Source organism: Oncorhynchus gorbuscha, linkage group LG19, assembly GCF_021184085.1.
Source record: "Oncorhynchus gorbuscha isolate QuinsamMale2020 ecotype Even-year linkage group LG19, OgorEven_v1.0, whole genome shotgun sequence".
NCBI lineage: Eukaryota > Metazoa > Chordata > Actinopteri > Salmoniformes > Salmonidae > Oncorhynchus > Oncorhynchus gorbuscha.
The window spans coordinates 9,257,028-9,274,294 of record NC_060191.1 but is presented as its reverse complement, the minus strand read 5'-3'; the positions used below and the strand labels follow the sequence as shown (position 1 = coordinate 9,274,294).

General features: G+C 41.4%; 1 protein-coding gene across 1 annotated transcript; it reads right to left on the bottom strand.

Annotated features, from left to right (window-relative positions):
- Positions 1 to 1,792: 1,792 nt before the first annotated feature.
- Positions 1,793 to 12,877, bottom strand: LOC124005307 (protein BTG3-like). The gene is made up of 5 exons (XM_046314443.1): positions 12,722 to 12,877; positions 5,151 to 5,328; positions 3,291 to 3,428; positions 2,313 to 2,652; positions 1,793 to 2,112 (listed from the first exon to the last, which is right to left on the bottom strand). Exons 2-5 carry the CDS (start codon positions 5,321 to 5,323, stop codon positions 1,903 to 1,905), a joined length of 861 nt encoding a protein of 286 aa, XP_046170399.1. The 5' UTR covers positions 5,324 to 5,328; positions 12,722 to 12,877; the 3' UTR covers positions 1,793 to 1,902.
- Between the last annotated feature and the right edge of the window lie 4,390 nt (positions 12,878 to 17,267).

Here is a 17,267-nt window from a genome sequence, read left to right as displayed (position 1 = left end):
ATATATACATATTCTCTCAATACAGTATTTGTCTGAAACAGTACAGTATACACAAGGTAACAGATTGCAAAAACACAATTTCATTTTATAAATCGATTGATTTAATGATATGTGCTGACAAGACAGAGAGATGATATCAGTATAAAAACTGACACAGCTTAACATAAACATTAGCATGGACAATTTGTCTATCAGATACAGTAAGAATCGTGTGAATACAGAGTACTGCTCTGTACTCAGAACAAGTGAAAAGGCAATTCATAAAATTGAATAAATATACATCCAGAGCAGACCAATGGGCCAATAAAAGCCAGTATAAAAATAGAGAATATAGGTATTAAGTTATGAAAACATCTATTCATATTAAAGCTAAACATTTGGATCACCCAAGCATTTTTTATTTCCAATATATAAAACTATTTACAGTAAATCCATGGAAGACTGATTATACAGGAGTGAATACAGTTCAGTCCAGACCCATTTTATCCCAGCAATCAATCACATGTATTTATAAAGCCCTTTTTACATCAGCAGATGTCACAAAGTGCTATACAGAAACACAGCCTAAAACCCCTAACAGCAATCAATGCAGCACGAACCTAGGAAGAAACCTAGAGAGGAACCAGGCTGTGCCGGGTGGAGATTATAAGAGTACATCACAATTGTGATGTTCTTCAATCTGGCCTTTAGCAGACTAAAGATTTATAAATCAGGAAATGATAAACAAATCATTATTAAAATTATACATGCACCAACACTACAAACTTTAAGATATGTAAAATAAAGAATATCCCATAAAAATGCATGGAATTTGACTTTACAACAGTGATTTTGGTACCACCCACAGGTGGAAAAATACATTGCAACAAATTCAAAAAGCAAATGTGGTTGATAATTACTATTTGTTAACAGGTTACAGTATGTACAAAAAGCTTCTGGTTGGTCTGTTAATTATTATAAAATAGAGGGAGGTTTATACTTGACAGGTAAAATATACAGGTTACAATCACAGTTAATTGTCAAAAATAATAAGACTATTGTCTCGTATTGATACATTATATTGTAATGATGTGCAGTTAGATGCAGCTTCAGAGAACTCAAGAGACACGGTACGTATGTTACTACATGTAACTGCATATCACTACAGTCTACGGGCTGTCCAATCTAGGTCCTGATACACTACTGCTTTTCATCCTCTCCTTATCAGGGACTAATTCAGACCTGTGACACCAGGTGAGTCCAATTAACTGCCAGTAGAAACAAAAAACAGAAGTATTTTATGCCCACCAGGACTATGAACTGCTCTGTATCTTACAGTACATATTTACAATATGATACTTAGAGGTGACAGATGAAAGGTAGTCTATAATATTTACAAATATATCTAAAATCATCAAAGAAGCTTTGTTTTTCAGCTTATTGCTGAGGATTCCTGAGATGTTATGAGCACCCAATGAAGGAATACAGCCATCAAACTACACTCTGTAACTCAAAGCCAGTTCCACTGCCTTTTGTCAATACGAATCATATGAATAGACTACTTTTAATCGGTGGATTACCCTAAACCCACTGGTAGCCCTTAGAGAATTGCCTGTAGCAATATTTGCTAAATGCTTGTTTTAGTATAATCCCTGTTTACTTCAGTGGCAATTCTACCTAAGAAAGTTACACAGAGGAAATCCCCAAAACTGATTGTCACCAAAAATTTAAAAAATGAAGTGTACAGCAATCAAAAAATGATATAATGAATCAAGTTCTGCTCCTCGCTAACCCTTCAAATATTTTGTCAAATATTTTGTCAAACTATCTTAATTGCGCCTCACCCACACCTTCAAAAACCTGCATAGACACATTGTGATTGGCTTAATGGCAGTTTAACCTCCCCCTCTCCAACCAGTTGGTTTAGTTCTTCACAGCCCCCCATGGCTGCAGAGTGGCATAAGGCATGATGAACTGCGGGGGTGGCTGTGGCAGGACGTAGTAGCCAAACACTGGAGGAGGTGGAGGTGGAGGTGCGTACATTGTGGTGAGGAACACAGGACCCTTCTTCTTGTATGTTGTGGGCCACACAGGGGCAGGGTGGTAGAAGTAATGCTGAGAGGTGGGCTGGAGCTGGAGAACATAGGGAGAGAGAACTTAGATAGGATTTTGATTATAATTCATCTTCAATTCAATCAGATAGTACTTAGAGATCACTTCCTCTGGATGTGTAGGATCTGGTGCTACGTGAATCCACGTGTCCATAGTGCTATGTCAGAGAGGGAGATTTGGTACCACATTAAGGTGATGTAGATTAACCGAAAAGTTCTTACCAGTGTTTTGGTGACCTTCTGTTGAGCATGCTCCCCCCGGAACCTATCCCGAACCCTGGGCATCATGGCGATCACATAAGGTTCGCCCTCTGCCTTCTCCTTCTCTTTCTTTCCCTCTTTCTCTTTCGTCTTCTCCTCATCTTTTCTTCCGTCCGTCTCTCCATCCTTCCCCTCCTCCTCTGTATCGCTGGAGACAGCAGAGCCACAGTCAGATGAGCTGGCAGAGTGGTAGTCAGACGTATCCAGGTCAACATCTTTGTCTCCTTTCACATCTTCCTCAACCTCCTCTTCTCCTTCTTTGAAACGTGCTACTGTGAAGTACCTGCAGTTCTCCCCTGACCTGTGAGAGAGGAAAGAGAATACATTAGTTTCTGTAACAAAACACATTGGAATGACCTATAAACCACCTTGTAGCCATTTCCTGCAGTCAAATTACCTAGTGGCCTCATGGGTGGAATATTATTCATATTATTCATAATTTCATAATCAAAAAAGCCGCCGAAAATCTGGTGTTTCTATGTCAAACATTCTTTTAAAATTTCAGTCTTCTGTGATGTATATAAAGTGTAAGTTGAATACATTTCAACTCTAAATCTGACATGGAACAGGTGTCTTCTGTTTTTTAAGCCCATAACCATGTGTGTGAGGTTGTTCAATATGTTTAACACTACCAATAATCCCTGTGACCGTGATTTAACCCACTGCAGTAAAATTCTCCCCCAGGATCATTCCCTCATTGTAGTTGTTGTATTTTCTCACCCTCCTCCTACCGTAACTTGATGAGTCATCACATAGTGGGCAGGTTTGTACAACACATGCATCATGATGATAAATATGGTACCTCCAGAGAGCTGACTGTATGACTGTACAATGAATGATGAATGAACGCCTTCTTCCTCTGCCTTCTGAGACTGAGTATGTCACTGTCTCACTGTGTGTGTACGTCTGTGCACGTGTGAGTAACATAGTGTGACTCACCGTGCGCACACCTCCAGTGGGTCGATCCACAGCGCAATCTCGCATGGGAGGCCCAGCTCGCTGGGTTTGAGCTTGCTCTCCTCACACGCTCTCAGCACCTCCTCATCATACACCACCCCCCCGCTTACTCTGATGCACCTAAGAGAGGTCAAAGGGCAGAGAGCTGTTCACCTGGACCACAGTCAACTTATCATATACAGTGCTGTGAAAAACTATTTGTCCCCTTCCTGATTTATTATTTCTTTGCACATTTGTCACACTTAAATGTTTCAGATCATCAAGCAAATTTTAATATTACACAAAGATAACCCAAGTAAATACAAAATGTAGTTTTTAAGTGATAAATGTATTTATTAAGGTAAAAAAGCTATCCAAACCTTCATGGCCCTATGTGACAATTGCCCCACCTTGTTAAATCATGAATTTACTGTGGTTAATCACATTTTTTGGAAAGCAGAGTTCAATTTCACTAGCCATACCCAGGCCTGATTACTGCCAGACCTGATGAATCAAGAAATTACTTAAATAGAACCTGTCTGACAAAGTGAAGTAGGCCAAAAGATCTCAAAAAGCGAGACACCATGCCGCGATCCAAAGAAATTCAGGAACAGATGAGAAACAAAGTAATTAACATCTATCAGTCATCTAAAAGGTTACAAAGCCATTTCTAAAGATTTGGGACTCCGGCAAACCATGGTGAGAGCCATTAACCACAAATGGAAACATTTGGAACAGTGGTGAACCTTTCCAGGAGTGCCCGACCTACCAAAGGTCACAAAAGAACCCACAACAACATATAAAGAACTGCAGGCCTCACTTGCCTCAGTTAAGGTTGGTGTTCATGACTCAACCATAAGAAAGAGACTAGGGAAAAATGGCCTCCATGGCAGAGTTCCAAGGCAGAAACCACTGCTGACCAAAAGGAACATAAAGGCTTGTCTCACTTTTGGCAAAAAAAACATCTTGATGATCCCCAAGACTTTTGAGAAAATATTCTGTGGACTGACGAGACAAAAGTTGAACTTTTTGGAAGGTGTGCGGCCCATTACATCTGGTGTAAAAGTAACACAGCATTTCAGAAAAAGAACATCAGACCAACAGTCAAATATGGTGGTGGTAGTGTGATGGTCTGGGGCTGCTTCGCTGCTTCAGGAACTGGGCGACTTGCTGTGATTTGATGGAACCATGAATTCTGCTCTCTACCAATAAAATCCTGAAGCAGAATGTCCGGCCATCAGTTCGTGACCTCAAGCTGAAGCACACTTGGGTTCTGCAGCAGGACAATGATCCAAAACACACCAGCAAGTCCACCTCTGAATGGCTTAAAAAAACAAAATGAAGGTTTTGGAGTGGCCTAGTTAAAGTCCGGACTTGAATCCGATTGAGATGCTGTGGCGTGACCTTAAAAAGGTGGTTCATGCTCGAAAGCCCTCCAATGTGGCTGAATTAAAACAATTCTGCAAAGAAGAGTGGGCCAAAATTCCTCCACACCGTTGTGAAAGACTCATTGCCAGTTATCGCAAATGCTTGATTGCAGTTGTTGCTGCTGAGGGTGGCACAACCAGGTATTAGGTTCAGGGGGCAATTACTTTTTCACATAGGGCCATGAAGGTTCGGATAGCTTTTTTCCCTTAAAAAATAAAATCATCACTTAAAAATTCAGTTTTGTGTTTACTTGAGTTATTTAAATTGGTTTGATCTGAAACATTTAAGTGTGACAAATGTGCAAAAAAATAAGAAATCAGGAAGGAGGGAAATACTTTATCACAGCACTGTATATGTATCTTCTCATAGACATCCACACGAAATAACAACCCAGTTACTTCAATTCCTTAATATTTCACTTCCCTTGTTGTTTACCTGAATGCCTGTCCTTTGTTGGGGTTGTCGGGGTACCAGTGGTCTTTGAATTTGTTGACCAGAAGTTGCCGCAGCTTTTCAGCAAAAGCGTCAGCTTTGGTTCCATCTAAGCCACCCCGCTCCACGGCTAGGCGTCTCAGGAAATTCACCCCGGCATTTACCTCTCTCTTCATAGTTTCTGTGAGGAAATAGGTGCAGACAACATTAGTCTATCCTGTAAAGCTACACAACTAATTTAGAGGATTTTAACCAACTGTACAGCGTGAAAATAATATTCCCGAAACTACAGCGTGTGTGTACAATTCACAAGCCACCACCACTGTCAACAAAATTATTTTTACAGTTCCTCAAACCCCAGAATAGCCCTATTTCACAGTCTGCCTTTCAGTCTCATGTTGGGCAGGAGGAAGTCAGCTCCTCGGATAAGACCACTTCCTAGGGTATTTAGCCACTGTGTGTTTTCTATTATCATTACCTTCAGACCACACTAGAGGTGTATGTTCAATGTATGCAAGTCAGACTGGCCTTCTGTTGTTGAAACAAACTGGGAGCCAAAGGTCGTAGTTTGTATACAGGCAAACAAGATGCAAATAGACTCATAGGCCATGTTGGCAAATCAATATGTTACATACGCAAAGCGTGTCAGATTCAGGTACAGACCAAAGGTACAGTATGTGCCTTCTGATAGATACAGTGTCTGTTTCTTCTCAATAGTGCCAGACAGTGTCAGATTGACACAGGGGAGAAGGTACAGTACAACCCCTGCCTACAGGACCGGTCAAAGAAGTGTAATGTTTGCCAGCACAGCAGAAACGCTGAGCCAGTGTAGCTGATTAGCCATCATGAAACTACGTATGTGAGGAGTGCAAGTGTGTTGACTTCCTGCTGTGGTTTAGTCGAGGTGCGAGGGTTAATTGTTGTTGTTAGTGTAGACCTGACATACAGAGAGAGTCAGGGAGATTTTGAAATAAACATTAGTTGCATCAGCTTGAGGAAGGCGTGACAATTATATTCAACCTTAAGCATCTTCCCGGAGGTGACAGACTTTGTCTGGTGACACAACTATGTACTAATGGCATTATGTAAACTGTTGAGCAATTATACAGAAACAATTTGTTTCTACAGTTCACAAGACGTTAATTTCCCTTAAGACCAACATAACAAATAGCTTTACCGTACAGTCCCACTGGGCACAGATGTCAGTTTGGATTTACATTTGGTTGAGTGTCAACTAGCCTGACAACTAGCCTGACAACTAGCCTGACAACTAGCCTGAATTCAATGTGAAATCTGAAGAGAGAAGAAAAATTGCGTCATTGGATTTAGGTGGAAAAAATACTAAATACGTTTACGTTGATGACTTTATGCAAATCCAATTAGTTTCCCACGTTGATTCAACGTCATCACATTGATTTTGGTGGTTGAAATGATGAGGAAACAATGTTGATTCAACCAGTTTTGCCCCAGTGGGGTAGGTTCAGTGAGCTTATACAGTTAGTAACCACGTTGTCACTCAGTTGTAGAGAAATACCAGGTGGTGAGGGAACAAAGTCCTATTCAATACATTATTATTTCACAATATTGCTTTCAAATGTTTTTGATGATCACACCGTACTGTGATTGTAACTTATTCAATAACAGAATGCATTTTTCATTAGAACTCTACCAGTACACAGTCACAAGTCCTTGAAGAACTCAGTGTGCCTCAGGATGTTATGTGGAGACTCTGTCCCTCTATCTCTCTTTCACATACACACACACGCAGACAGACACAGATACACACTACAAACAGTACCCCCAGTCTGAAGACAACTCTCTACACCCAGCTGATGATGGTTAGCTAGGATTTCCTGTTTCAGATAGCTGGCATAACTGAAAAGCATTTGCAGGTGGTGCCTCTAGTCTGCACTCTTAAACTGCCTCGTCCCACCGCCGGTGGAAAGAAAGAATGTTAGATAGGCAACAGGATATTTACAGGGGGGGGACAGAATGGTATTCCTTTTTACCTTAGGGGTGTACAGAAGAAGGGTAGACTATTTGGTTATACACGTGATCTCGTCTAAAAATGTGACATGGACCAATTTGAATAGACTGAAAAATATTGTTTTCATCAGCATGTTGAAACCCAATAGGAATGTCAGTGAGACGTCACTGATGTAGGATCTTAATTTGAGTTTTGCTATAGCAGGAAAACAATCATCCCGCAGCACCAGAAAATGTGAATTATTATGTGGATTATAATTCATGTATGTTTCTGTAGGGGTCACATTTTTTTGTAAGGGAAAATCAAGTCTGAAATTTCGAAGTGGAAATGATAAACTTCAGAAGCCTTTTTAAACCTCAAATACACTACAAGTTTAAAATGTCCTGCTATGCAGGAAAGTTCTCCTGCAACAGGGTGACCAAATGAAGATCCTACATCTTTGCAGAAATACAGTAACACAGACTGTTACAGACACAGACTACTGACTCATCACATTGTTCTGACCGAGTAGTTCCCAGTCTGACCACTTCTCTAACTTCACAGCCACATAATGTCTTTCAGTCGAATAATATCGACCACAACTATCGCCACATGTTTGTTCTTTTTCAGACTGCACAGCAACATATAGATGTAGGATCTTAATTTGACCTATATTGTCACAGCAAAATAACCCTGCAGTGACTGGATTGGAACGTTTAGTCAATAATGTTGCTTGATCGGTGGTTAGAACATCAGCTCGCCAAAGGTAGGCTACATGAAAAGTGCAATATTGTTAATATGTGATAGTGTGCTCCTCTGCATTTCCTGCGGTGTATTTCAGCAACAACAGAGTGATCAAATTAAGATTCTACAACTGTAGAGCCATTTCTCAAAAGTGTAACTAACAGACACATATTTTGGCCACTGCTGTACATCACTGAGGACACTGAGAGGCAAATTGAGAGACATGAGCATCTCTGAACTTGGTAATGTGGTTCTTGTGCAGTATCTAGGCCAGGGCATGTAATGGCGAGGGTTATTAAGTCAACAGGTGGTGAGAAGTTTCATTCTGTGCAATGCTCCACTCCACTCTGCAGTCTAGTGTGAAACCTCTTACAGCTTAGAGAGCAGACCTCATGTTAGATGATGGCCCAGCCATTTACTGGTTGCCTCATCTGACATCATAAACTTTGCATATTAAAGTGCCATTATCGCTGTCATGACTAAATCATTCACTACCTTATTTAGACTGGATTGATGTGGACGTTGCTTGTGATTAGATTAGAATATGTTAGGACCACCGAGACCAGAATTAAACATCTTCCTGTCTATAAATGACATTTTTCAGTTAAAAAATGTAATGCCATGGACACCCTCATCTATATCCTAGATCTGTATGTCCTAGATCAGTGGCTCCCAAACTTTTTATAGTCCCGAACCCTTTCAAACATTCAACCTCCAGCTGCGTACCCCTTCTAGCACCTGGGTCATGTCATGATCGTCATAATAAGTGGACCAAAGCCCAGCGTGATCTGGTTTCCACATCTTTTTATGACTAAGTGAAACTCACAGCAAAACAAAACAATAAATCTCAAACAAAAGGTGAAGCTAACAATAGTGCTAACAGGCAACTACCCATAGTCAAGATCTCACAAAGCACAAAGGGGAAAAAGCCGCCTAAATATGATCCCCAATCAGAGCCAACGACAAACAGCTGCCTCTGATTGGGAACCATACCTGGCCAACATGGAAACATAATCCCCTAGATGACCCACCCTAGTCACACCCCGACCTAACCAACATAGAGAATAAAAAGCTTTCTATGGTCAGGGCGTGACAGGTCAGCGCACTTTCAAATTGAGTTTTTTTGCCATCATTGTAAGCCTGCCACACACTATCTGATACATTTATGAAACATAAGAATGAATGTGAGTTTTTGTCACAACCCAGCTCGTGGGAAGTGACAAGGAGCTCTAAAAGGACCAGGGCACAAATAATAATATAATAATAATCTATAATTTCACTCTTTATTTAACCATCTTACATATAAAACCTTATTTGTTCGACGAAAATGGTAAATAACTCACCACAGGTTAATGAGAAGGGTGTGCTTGAAAGGATGCACATTACTCTGCAATGTTGGGTTGTATTGGAGAGTCTCAGTCTAAATCATTTTCCACACACAGTCTGTGCCTGTATTTAGTTTCCATGCTAGTGAGGGCCGAGAATCCACTCTCACATAGGTACGTGGTTGCAAAGGGCATCAGTGTCTTAACAGCACGGTTTGCCAAGGCAAGATGTTCTGAGCGCAGCCCAATCCAGAAATCTGGCAGTAGCTTCTGATTAAATTACATTTTCACAGAACCGCTCTCGTTCAGACATCGGTAAGTGGACTGGATGCAGGGCATGAAAGGGATAATGAATCCAGTTGTTTGTGTCATCCATTTCGGGAAAGTACTTGCGTAATTAAGCACCCAACTCACTCTCAGGTGCTTCACTATATCACATTTGACATTGTCTGTAAGTTTGAATTCATTCTAACACAACAAATCATACAATGATGGAAAGACCTGTGTGTTGTCCTTAATGCAGACAGAGAAGAGCTCCAACTTCTTAATCATAACCTCAATTTTGTCCTGCCAATTGAATATAGTTGCGAAGAGTCCCCGTAATCCTAGATTCAGATCATTCAGGCGAGAAAAAACATCACCCAGATAGGCCAGTCGTGTGGGAAACTCGTCATCATGCAAACGGTCAGACAAGTTAAAATTATGGTCAGTAAAGAAAACTTTAAGCTCGTCTCTCAATTTAAAAAAACGTGTCATTACTTTGTCCCTTGATAACCAGCGCACTTCTTCTGTATGTTGTAAAAGTGTTACATGGTCGCTGCCCATTTCATTGCATAATGCAGAAAATACACGAGAGTTCAGGGGCCTTGCTTTAACAAAGTTAACCATTTTCACTGTAGTGTCCAAAATGTATTTCAAGCTGTCAGGCATTCCCATGGCAGCAAGAGCCTCTCGGTGTATTCTACAGTTTACCCAAGTGGCGTCGGGAGCAACTGCTTGCACGAGCATTACACTCCACTATGTCTCCCTGTCATGGCTTTTGCGCCATCAGTACAGATACCAACACGAGCAGCAGCTACGTTTGGTTACATACGGACCGTTAGTGGAATTCCTGCGAGAGATTTGTGATTGGATGTTAATTATATGATTAGGCTAACCGTACTTGACATTGTGTTGTTATTTTGCTGAACACGAGATTAATGACCTTTTTGGCAGTGAAACGAGGCTACTCAGGCGAGAAAGAAAACTTACCCAAATGTATAGCCTCGTTGGAAAATATAAATGAATATAAATGTGAATCACATTTTTATTTGGCATATCCCCGACGGCATTGCGTGTACCCCCGTTTGGGAATACCTGTTCTAGATCAAAAGCCCTCACACAGAAGTGAGGTGGAGAGCCATGGTGGATGCCCCATGCTCCTGAGGGGGCCAAGAGGTTTAAAGAAGCACTCAGGCTATTTTTTAACTTTTCCTGTTAAAAAATTATATCCAGAGTATAAATAGAGTAATGTTCACACCAATGGTGGCTGGTGGCACTTTAACTGGGGAGGGCGGGCTCATAGTAATTGCTGGAACGGAATAAATGGAATGTTTGATACCATTCCATTCGGTATTATGAGCTGTCCTCCCTTCACCAGCCTCCTCTGGTACACACACTTAAGGTTAAAACAATACGTTTGGAGAAAAATAATGTTTTCTTAAACACAACTGCAAACGTCAAGGAGTTGGTCTGATGTGATCGGCATCCTCTCTCGCTTGAGGGGAAAATAGAGGACATCAACCACCCGAGCCACGGCCCAGGTGCATCAAAGGTTGGACCGAGAGACTGAAAAACAGCTTCTATCTCAAGGCCATCAGACTGTTAAATAGTCATCACAAGCCGGCTACCTCCCGGTTACGCAACCCTTTACCCTAGAGGCTGCTACCCTATGCACATAGACATGGAATCACTTTAATAATGGAACACTAGTCACTTTAATAATGTTTACATAATGTTTTACTCATTTCATATGTATATACTGCATTCTGTATATACTATATTTACTGTATTCTAGTCAATGCCACACTGACATTGCTCATCCTAATATTTATATATTTCTTAATTCCATTGTTTTACTTTTAGACTTGTGTGCATTTCGCAACACCCACAATAACATTGCTAAATATGTGACCAATAGAATTTTATTTGAAGATGAAAGCGCCCCCCCCCATTGAGATGTGCCTTTTGGTAAGTAAATCAGGTGATAAAGAGGTGAAAAGGAGCCTGGGTATATTGCATTTATAAGCAGAGCAACCGTTCCAGAAGCAGAGTCTATGAGTGACAGTACACAGTGGCCCACTGTCTCTAACAGACAAAGCTGTAACACTGAGGTGTTGGTAATGCAGCATCTCCTGTATTGATCTGTGTGTAAAGACCGAGACATGACCTCTCTACAACCCAATAACAACATACATGTCAGTCCATGTTGTGCAAGGGTGAGAGAATTGACATGGTGTCCCAATAATCTGAACCAGTCCACCTAGCCTAACACAGTTCAATAACCTATATAATAACCAATAATTGTATAATAACTCATTCCTATTAAGATGAGTGAACACTGGCAGTGAGAAGCTTCTGTGTTATACATGCTGTCTGTATTTATTTGACACCAGTTAATGAATATGTTTGTTGTTGAGTAATATGGCTGCTTGGAAGATTATGGTTATAGCACAGTAATGTTATAGCAGCATATACAATACATTAGGTTGTTGGCCCATGCCATGTGGTGAGTCTTGTTGATAGCAAGTTCATGTAAATTGCAAGAAAACCACTGAAACTTCAGATCTAAAAGAGTGGATTTGAGTGTCCTATATTCCGGCCACGTGCTTCCTGAGCCTATGGAAAGAGTCCACACTGCAGAGATTGGATACATTTTAATACTTGAACTCAAGTGATTGCTATAATGTAACTTGTGAAGAACATTAAATTGTTATCATTATCATATAGATCACACATCCTGTAGGCTACACGTCAAACAGATTTCAGATTAGGTTTTCCGTTCAGCCCGTGGTTTTTGTCATTTTCCGCGTTGTGGCGCAGACTTTCTTTTTTTTTGCCTCGTTCGAAAACATTGAACAGGGGAGTGGGTTCTCAACGCGGAAATCCCCCCCATGTAATTGGAAATTCTACATGTTTCCTTGAATAGATTCCGCGTTTATCCTAAAGATGAAGTTTAAATTGTTTAAAATATAAACACTTAAATAATACTTCGATTTGGGGGAAAAAAAGCTAAACAACAATTATACTAGGCTACAATTAAATTGTTATATGCTACAAGGATTGTCGTGGTGAGTAGGCTGTTGTAATTGCTGTAATTTCTAGTCATTAAGCAACATATTCCCTAAATAATAAATACATGTACGTTTGTAATAACCAACCAATAACCAAGTTATTTAAATCACTTGGAAAGAGCCAACATTTGTTTATAAAATTATTTTTCAATCTCATCAAATGGTTGATTTACAAATATGGTACACTTCTCAATATTTCTCACTTACCTGTATAATAACCGCAGTATTTTAAATATCCAGTACAATTACTATTTTCTCTATTTCCTTTCTATATTGCTGTGATCATATTACTTGTATAGTTATCGGCACATGTTGCTTCCTTGTTCTCTTTTTCGTACATTCAAAGCGATCCACGTTCCTGGTTTTGCGTTGGTCTGTGGGAATATCTCAATTGTAAATCCTCGCGTCCTCTCTCTCGCCTTTTCTCAAAACCCATTGGATGAGAAAGCAATCTATTCCGCCCCTCTGACCTTCTCCTCCAATGGGTTATGATAAGGTTACGAGGACAGAGGACGCGAATGATAATGCAATTGAGATTTCCCTGTGTTGCGTAGTGTTGCAAGCGAGAAGTTACACCGTAAATATGACTCACTTCCTTATTCGGAGCTATGAGCAACATGCTGGCTCCCTTTTACTACAACCAGAGACTCCCACTACAGACCAAATATGGTAAGCCCCGGTGAACTGATAGTCTTCTACTATCCCAGGCTATCATTCAAAAACATGTAAGGATGAAATGTAATTCTCACCATGTTATAACCTTATTATAGTCCTAACCTATTATTATTATTTATATTGATGAATAGTAGGCCTAACAACATTTGGCTTGTAAGGCTACTACAACAACAACAGCCCCTCAAAGTAAAATGCCAGTCTACTCAAACTTGAAATTCACCTGTGGTAAGCTTCCATGTTAATTTCAAAGTGACTCCATAGGCCTGCATGTTGGTGTCATCAGTCGTCTCTGACAAACCAGATGTTTTGACACAACAAGAAAACACATCTAAAGGTGTAAGGCATGTTTTTATAATATGTCACATTGCATAATTTGTCTAACATACAGTACATAAGGGCAATTATTCTTCCACTCAGGAATCATTGATTAAGTTAAGCGCTTATCAATCATGCCTATAGCATCTTGTAGGCTTCACCACTGATGTATATTTAACTTAGGACAGGTAGTCACAGTTTACCTAAGAAGGTCCAGGGGCACATTCATTCTGTCATCAAAATAATAATGTTCTTGTCAACCAAATTCAAGACTACATTTTAGGCTTGTATTCAAAAACATCCTCCAGACTGCTACAAGGAGAAGCCTTGAAATTCCTGATGGCCCTCCTGGATGGCTGCTTACAGTGCTCTGAGTCAATACACCATCTATAAAGGCCAGTGGCTCACAGCAACACATTAAGCTGAAGGACTGCATCTTGTGTCACTGTGTGGAGGCCTTTCATTCTATAGTAACACTGGCACTGCAATTGATACACAGGCTGCATCTCAATAGTAGCTAGCTAGGTCAAGCAATACATCATCGTGAGTAACCTAGTTATAGCTAGCTAGGTCAACCAAGTATTTGAGCGCAGGCATCCTACAAAAATGTAGAGGGTCAGTTCATGGCTTGATCAGATTAATGTGGTTAGGGAGATGATTGTTGGAGATGGAGTCTGATGATCTTGTAGAGGGCTACTCTGGGAACCAGCCTGAGTCATGTAGCCACTGGACTTCTCCTCCTTCACAATGTGTGGCAACCACTTGGGTGATGCAAGCAGCTCTAGGCTCCAGAAAGTTTACCACACGGTTCAGAGTGGTAGCCAGTCGTCCTCACAACGAGCCCTCTGCCTCAGCACTGTTTTCCTTCACTGCATCTCCTTTTCCTCTCAAGCTTCAGGTGACTCCTCAATTGATGTTTTGCATTTTAACACTGGAACTCAAGTCACTGTTATAATGTAACTCGTGAAGAACATTGAGGTATTCAATGAAAGGGTTATCATTTAGAGATCACATATCCGGAAGTCTACACGACAAAACAGATTTCAGATTGGGTTTTCCGTTCGTGGTGTTGTCATTTTCTGCGTTTTGGTGCCGACATTCTCATATACCTCAAGCATAATTGACTCCTCTATTTATGTTTTCAAAAGATCAGGCACCAGCAGCCAGGTGAAACAAAAAAGCTGGTACAGTGTCCAAATGCACCATCCAAAGAAAATCATTATTAGTCAGCTAGCTAGCTAGCCAAGACAGAAAAAGTTGACTTGCCAGTCTGTCTTCAAATCTGTCAAGTTTAATGTTAGAAAAAACAGCATAAAGCAAAATATACTGTACCAGTCATAAATTTGGACACAACTACTCATTCAAAAGGTTTTCTTTATGTTTTACTATTTTCTACATTGTATAATAATAGTGAAGACTAAATATGATCCCCAATCAGAGACAACAACAAACAGCTGCCTCTGATTGGGTACCATACCTGGCCAATATAGAAACATAATCCCCTAGATGACCCACCCTAGTCACACCCCGACCTAACCAACATAGAGAATAAAAAGCTTTCTATGGCCAGGGCGTGACAAATGCCAAAAGTGTGCAAAGCTGTCATCGAGGCAAAGGGTGGCTACTTTGAAAATTCTCAAATATAAAATATATATTGATTTGTTTAACACTTTTTTTGGTACCTACATGATTCCAAGTGTGTTATTTAATAGTTTTGCAATGCAGAAAATAGAAATGTACAAATGTACAAATGTACAGGAACTCTGTGCTTAGGCTGCTGCTAGGGCGCCATGGCAACTAATGAGCTGCTGTGATCTATTGGTCCTCACTGCTGGAGCTGTGGGTCTGATTTATGATTGAAGAAGTACAGGCTACACTCTCAAACTTTCTTTTTGACCAGCAGAGGGCAGACTGGTCTGAGGTGTCCCATGTTTCTCTCTCTCTCTCTCTCTCTCTCTCTCTCTCTCTCTCTCTCTCTCTCTCTCTCTCTCTCTCTCTCTCTCTCTCTCTCTCTCTCTCTCTCTCTCTCTCTCTCATCTCTAATTCCTATCACCCCCCACCACACACACACACACACACTTAATCTCTTCACATTCAAATTCTAGGGTGGCTCAGCAATGTCGTCACCTTAGCAGGAGCTGGCCAGGGAACAGTGTGTTAGACTGCTGTCTGGTCTCTCCTTTACTCTCCCTCCCCCTGCTTCCCTCCCTCCATTGGATCATAGTCCCTGTCCCAGATGCCAAGTCAAGAGGAAATGATCGGAGAGAGGGAAGGTGGGATGGGAAAATTAGAAAGAGAGAGGATAAAGATATTGTAGGGTCACTGTGGTCTGTTGAGAGTATATGAGTAGGAATATTAATTAACGACAAAAGGAATATTGAACAAAGTCTCTCTCCACTATCTCTCCTTCTCCCCTCTGCTATCTTCCCTCTGCTCTCGGCTCTCTGCATCTCTCACTCTCTCTCTCCTCCCCTCTGCCAACTCCCCTCTGCTCTCGGCTCTCTGCATCTCTCACTCTCTCTCTCCTTCTCCCCTCTGCTATCTTCCCTCTGCTCTCGGCTCTCTGCATCTCTCTCTCTCTCTCTCTCTCTCTCTCTCTCTCTCTCTCTCTCTCTCTCTCTCTCTCTCTCTCTCTCTCTCTCTCTCTCTCTCTCTCTCTCTCCCTGCTATCTTCCCTCTGCTCTCGGGTCTCTGCATCTCTCTCTCTCTCTCTCTCTCTCTCTCTCTCTCTCTCTCTCTCTCTCTCTCTCTCTCCTTCTCCCCTCTGCTATCTTCCCTCTGCTCTCGGGTCTCTGCATCTCTCTCTCTCTCTCTCTCTCTCTCTCTCTCTCTCTCTCTCTCTCTCTCTCTCTCTCTCTCTCTCTCCTTCTCCCCTCTGCTATCTTCCCTCTGCTCTCGGCTCTCTGCATCTCTCTCTCTCTCTCTCTCTCTCTCTCTCTCTCTCTCTCTCTCTCTCTCTCTCTCTCTCTCTCTCTCTCTCTCTCTCTCTCTCTCTCTCTCTCTCTCTCTCCTTCTCCCTCTGCTATCTTCCCTCTGCTATCTTCCCTCTGCTCTCGGCTCTCTGCATCTCTCTCTCTCTCTCTCTCTCTCTCTCTCTCTCTCTCTCTCTCTCTCTCTCTCCTTCTCCCCTCTGCTATCTTCCCTCTGCTCTCGGCTCTCTGCATCTCTCTCTCTCTCTCTCTCTCTCTCTCTCTCTCTCTCTCTCTCTCTCTCTCTCTCTCTCTCTCTCTCTCTCTCTCCTTCTCCCCTCTGCTATCTTCCCTCTGCTATCTTCCCTCTGCTATCTTCCCTCTGCTCTCGGCTCTCTGCATCTCTCTCTCTCTCCCCATACATTTTCTTAGCCTACGTCTCAGTGGGTCATTCCGGTCATTGACGGCAAGACTGATTGCATTTTTTTCTTGATGCCTTTAAACAAGCAATTAATTTGACCAAAGAGCCATGGGTTGTTTGGCTTCCTGTTACAATCAGGACTGACAGAGAGTGTTGAAAGCCAAGACTGGTCTGGCTCCTTAGAGCTCTTAGAGTAAGGCCCTCCACACAGCCTGAGGGAGAGGTGGGGATTCAAGAGAGACAAAGTAAGGTTAAGTTCACTCAAGTACATTTAGGCATCTCATATATTGTTACACAGTTGACACATGGTACCCGGGGTGTAGGAACGGATGGGCCTGGGTGGGCACACACTTATATATATATTTTTAATGCTCTACTTGTCAGTGTTCCAAACAGGACATTATTTTTATTTTTACCTAATCACAGTACTTGA

Bases quoted from the DNA above. Each gene is read 5' to 3' on its own strand.
- LOC124005307 (XM_046314443.1), bottom strand. From the start codon at position 5,323: ATGAAGAGAGAGGTAAATGCCGGGGTGAATTTCCTGAGACGCCTAGCC. The intron at 3,429-5,150 runs GTAAACAACAAG...GACCTCTCTTAG, and splicing joins AACAAAGGACAGGCATTCAG to GTGCATCAGAGTAAGCGGGG. The intron at 2,113-2,312 runs GTAAGAACTTTT...TATGTTCTCCAG, and splicing joins AGAAGGTCACCAAAACACTG to CTCCAGCCCACCTCTCAGCA.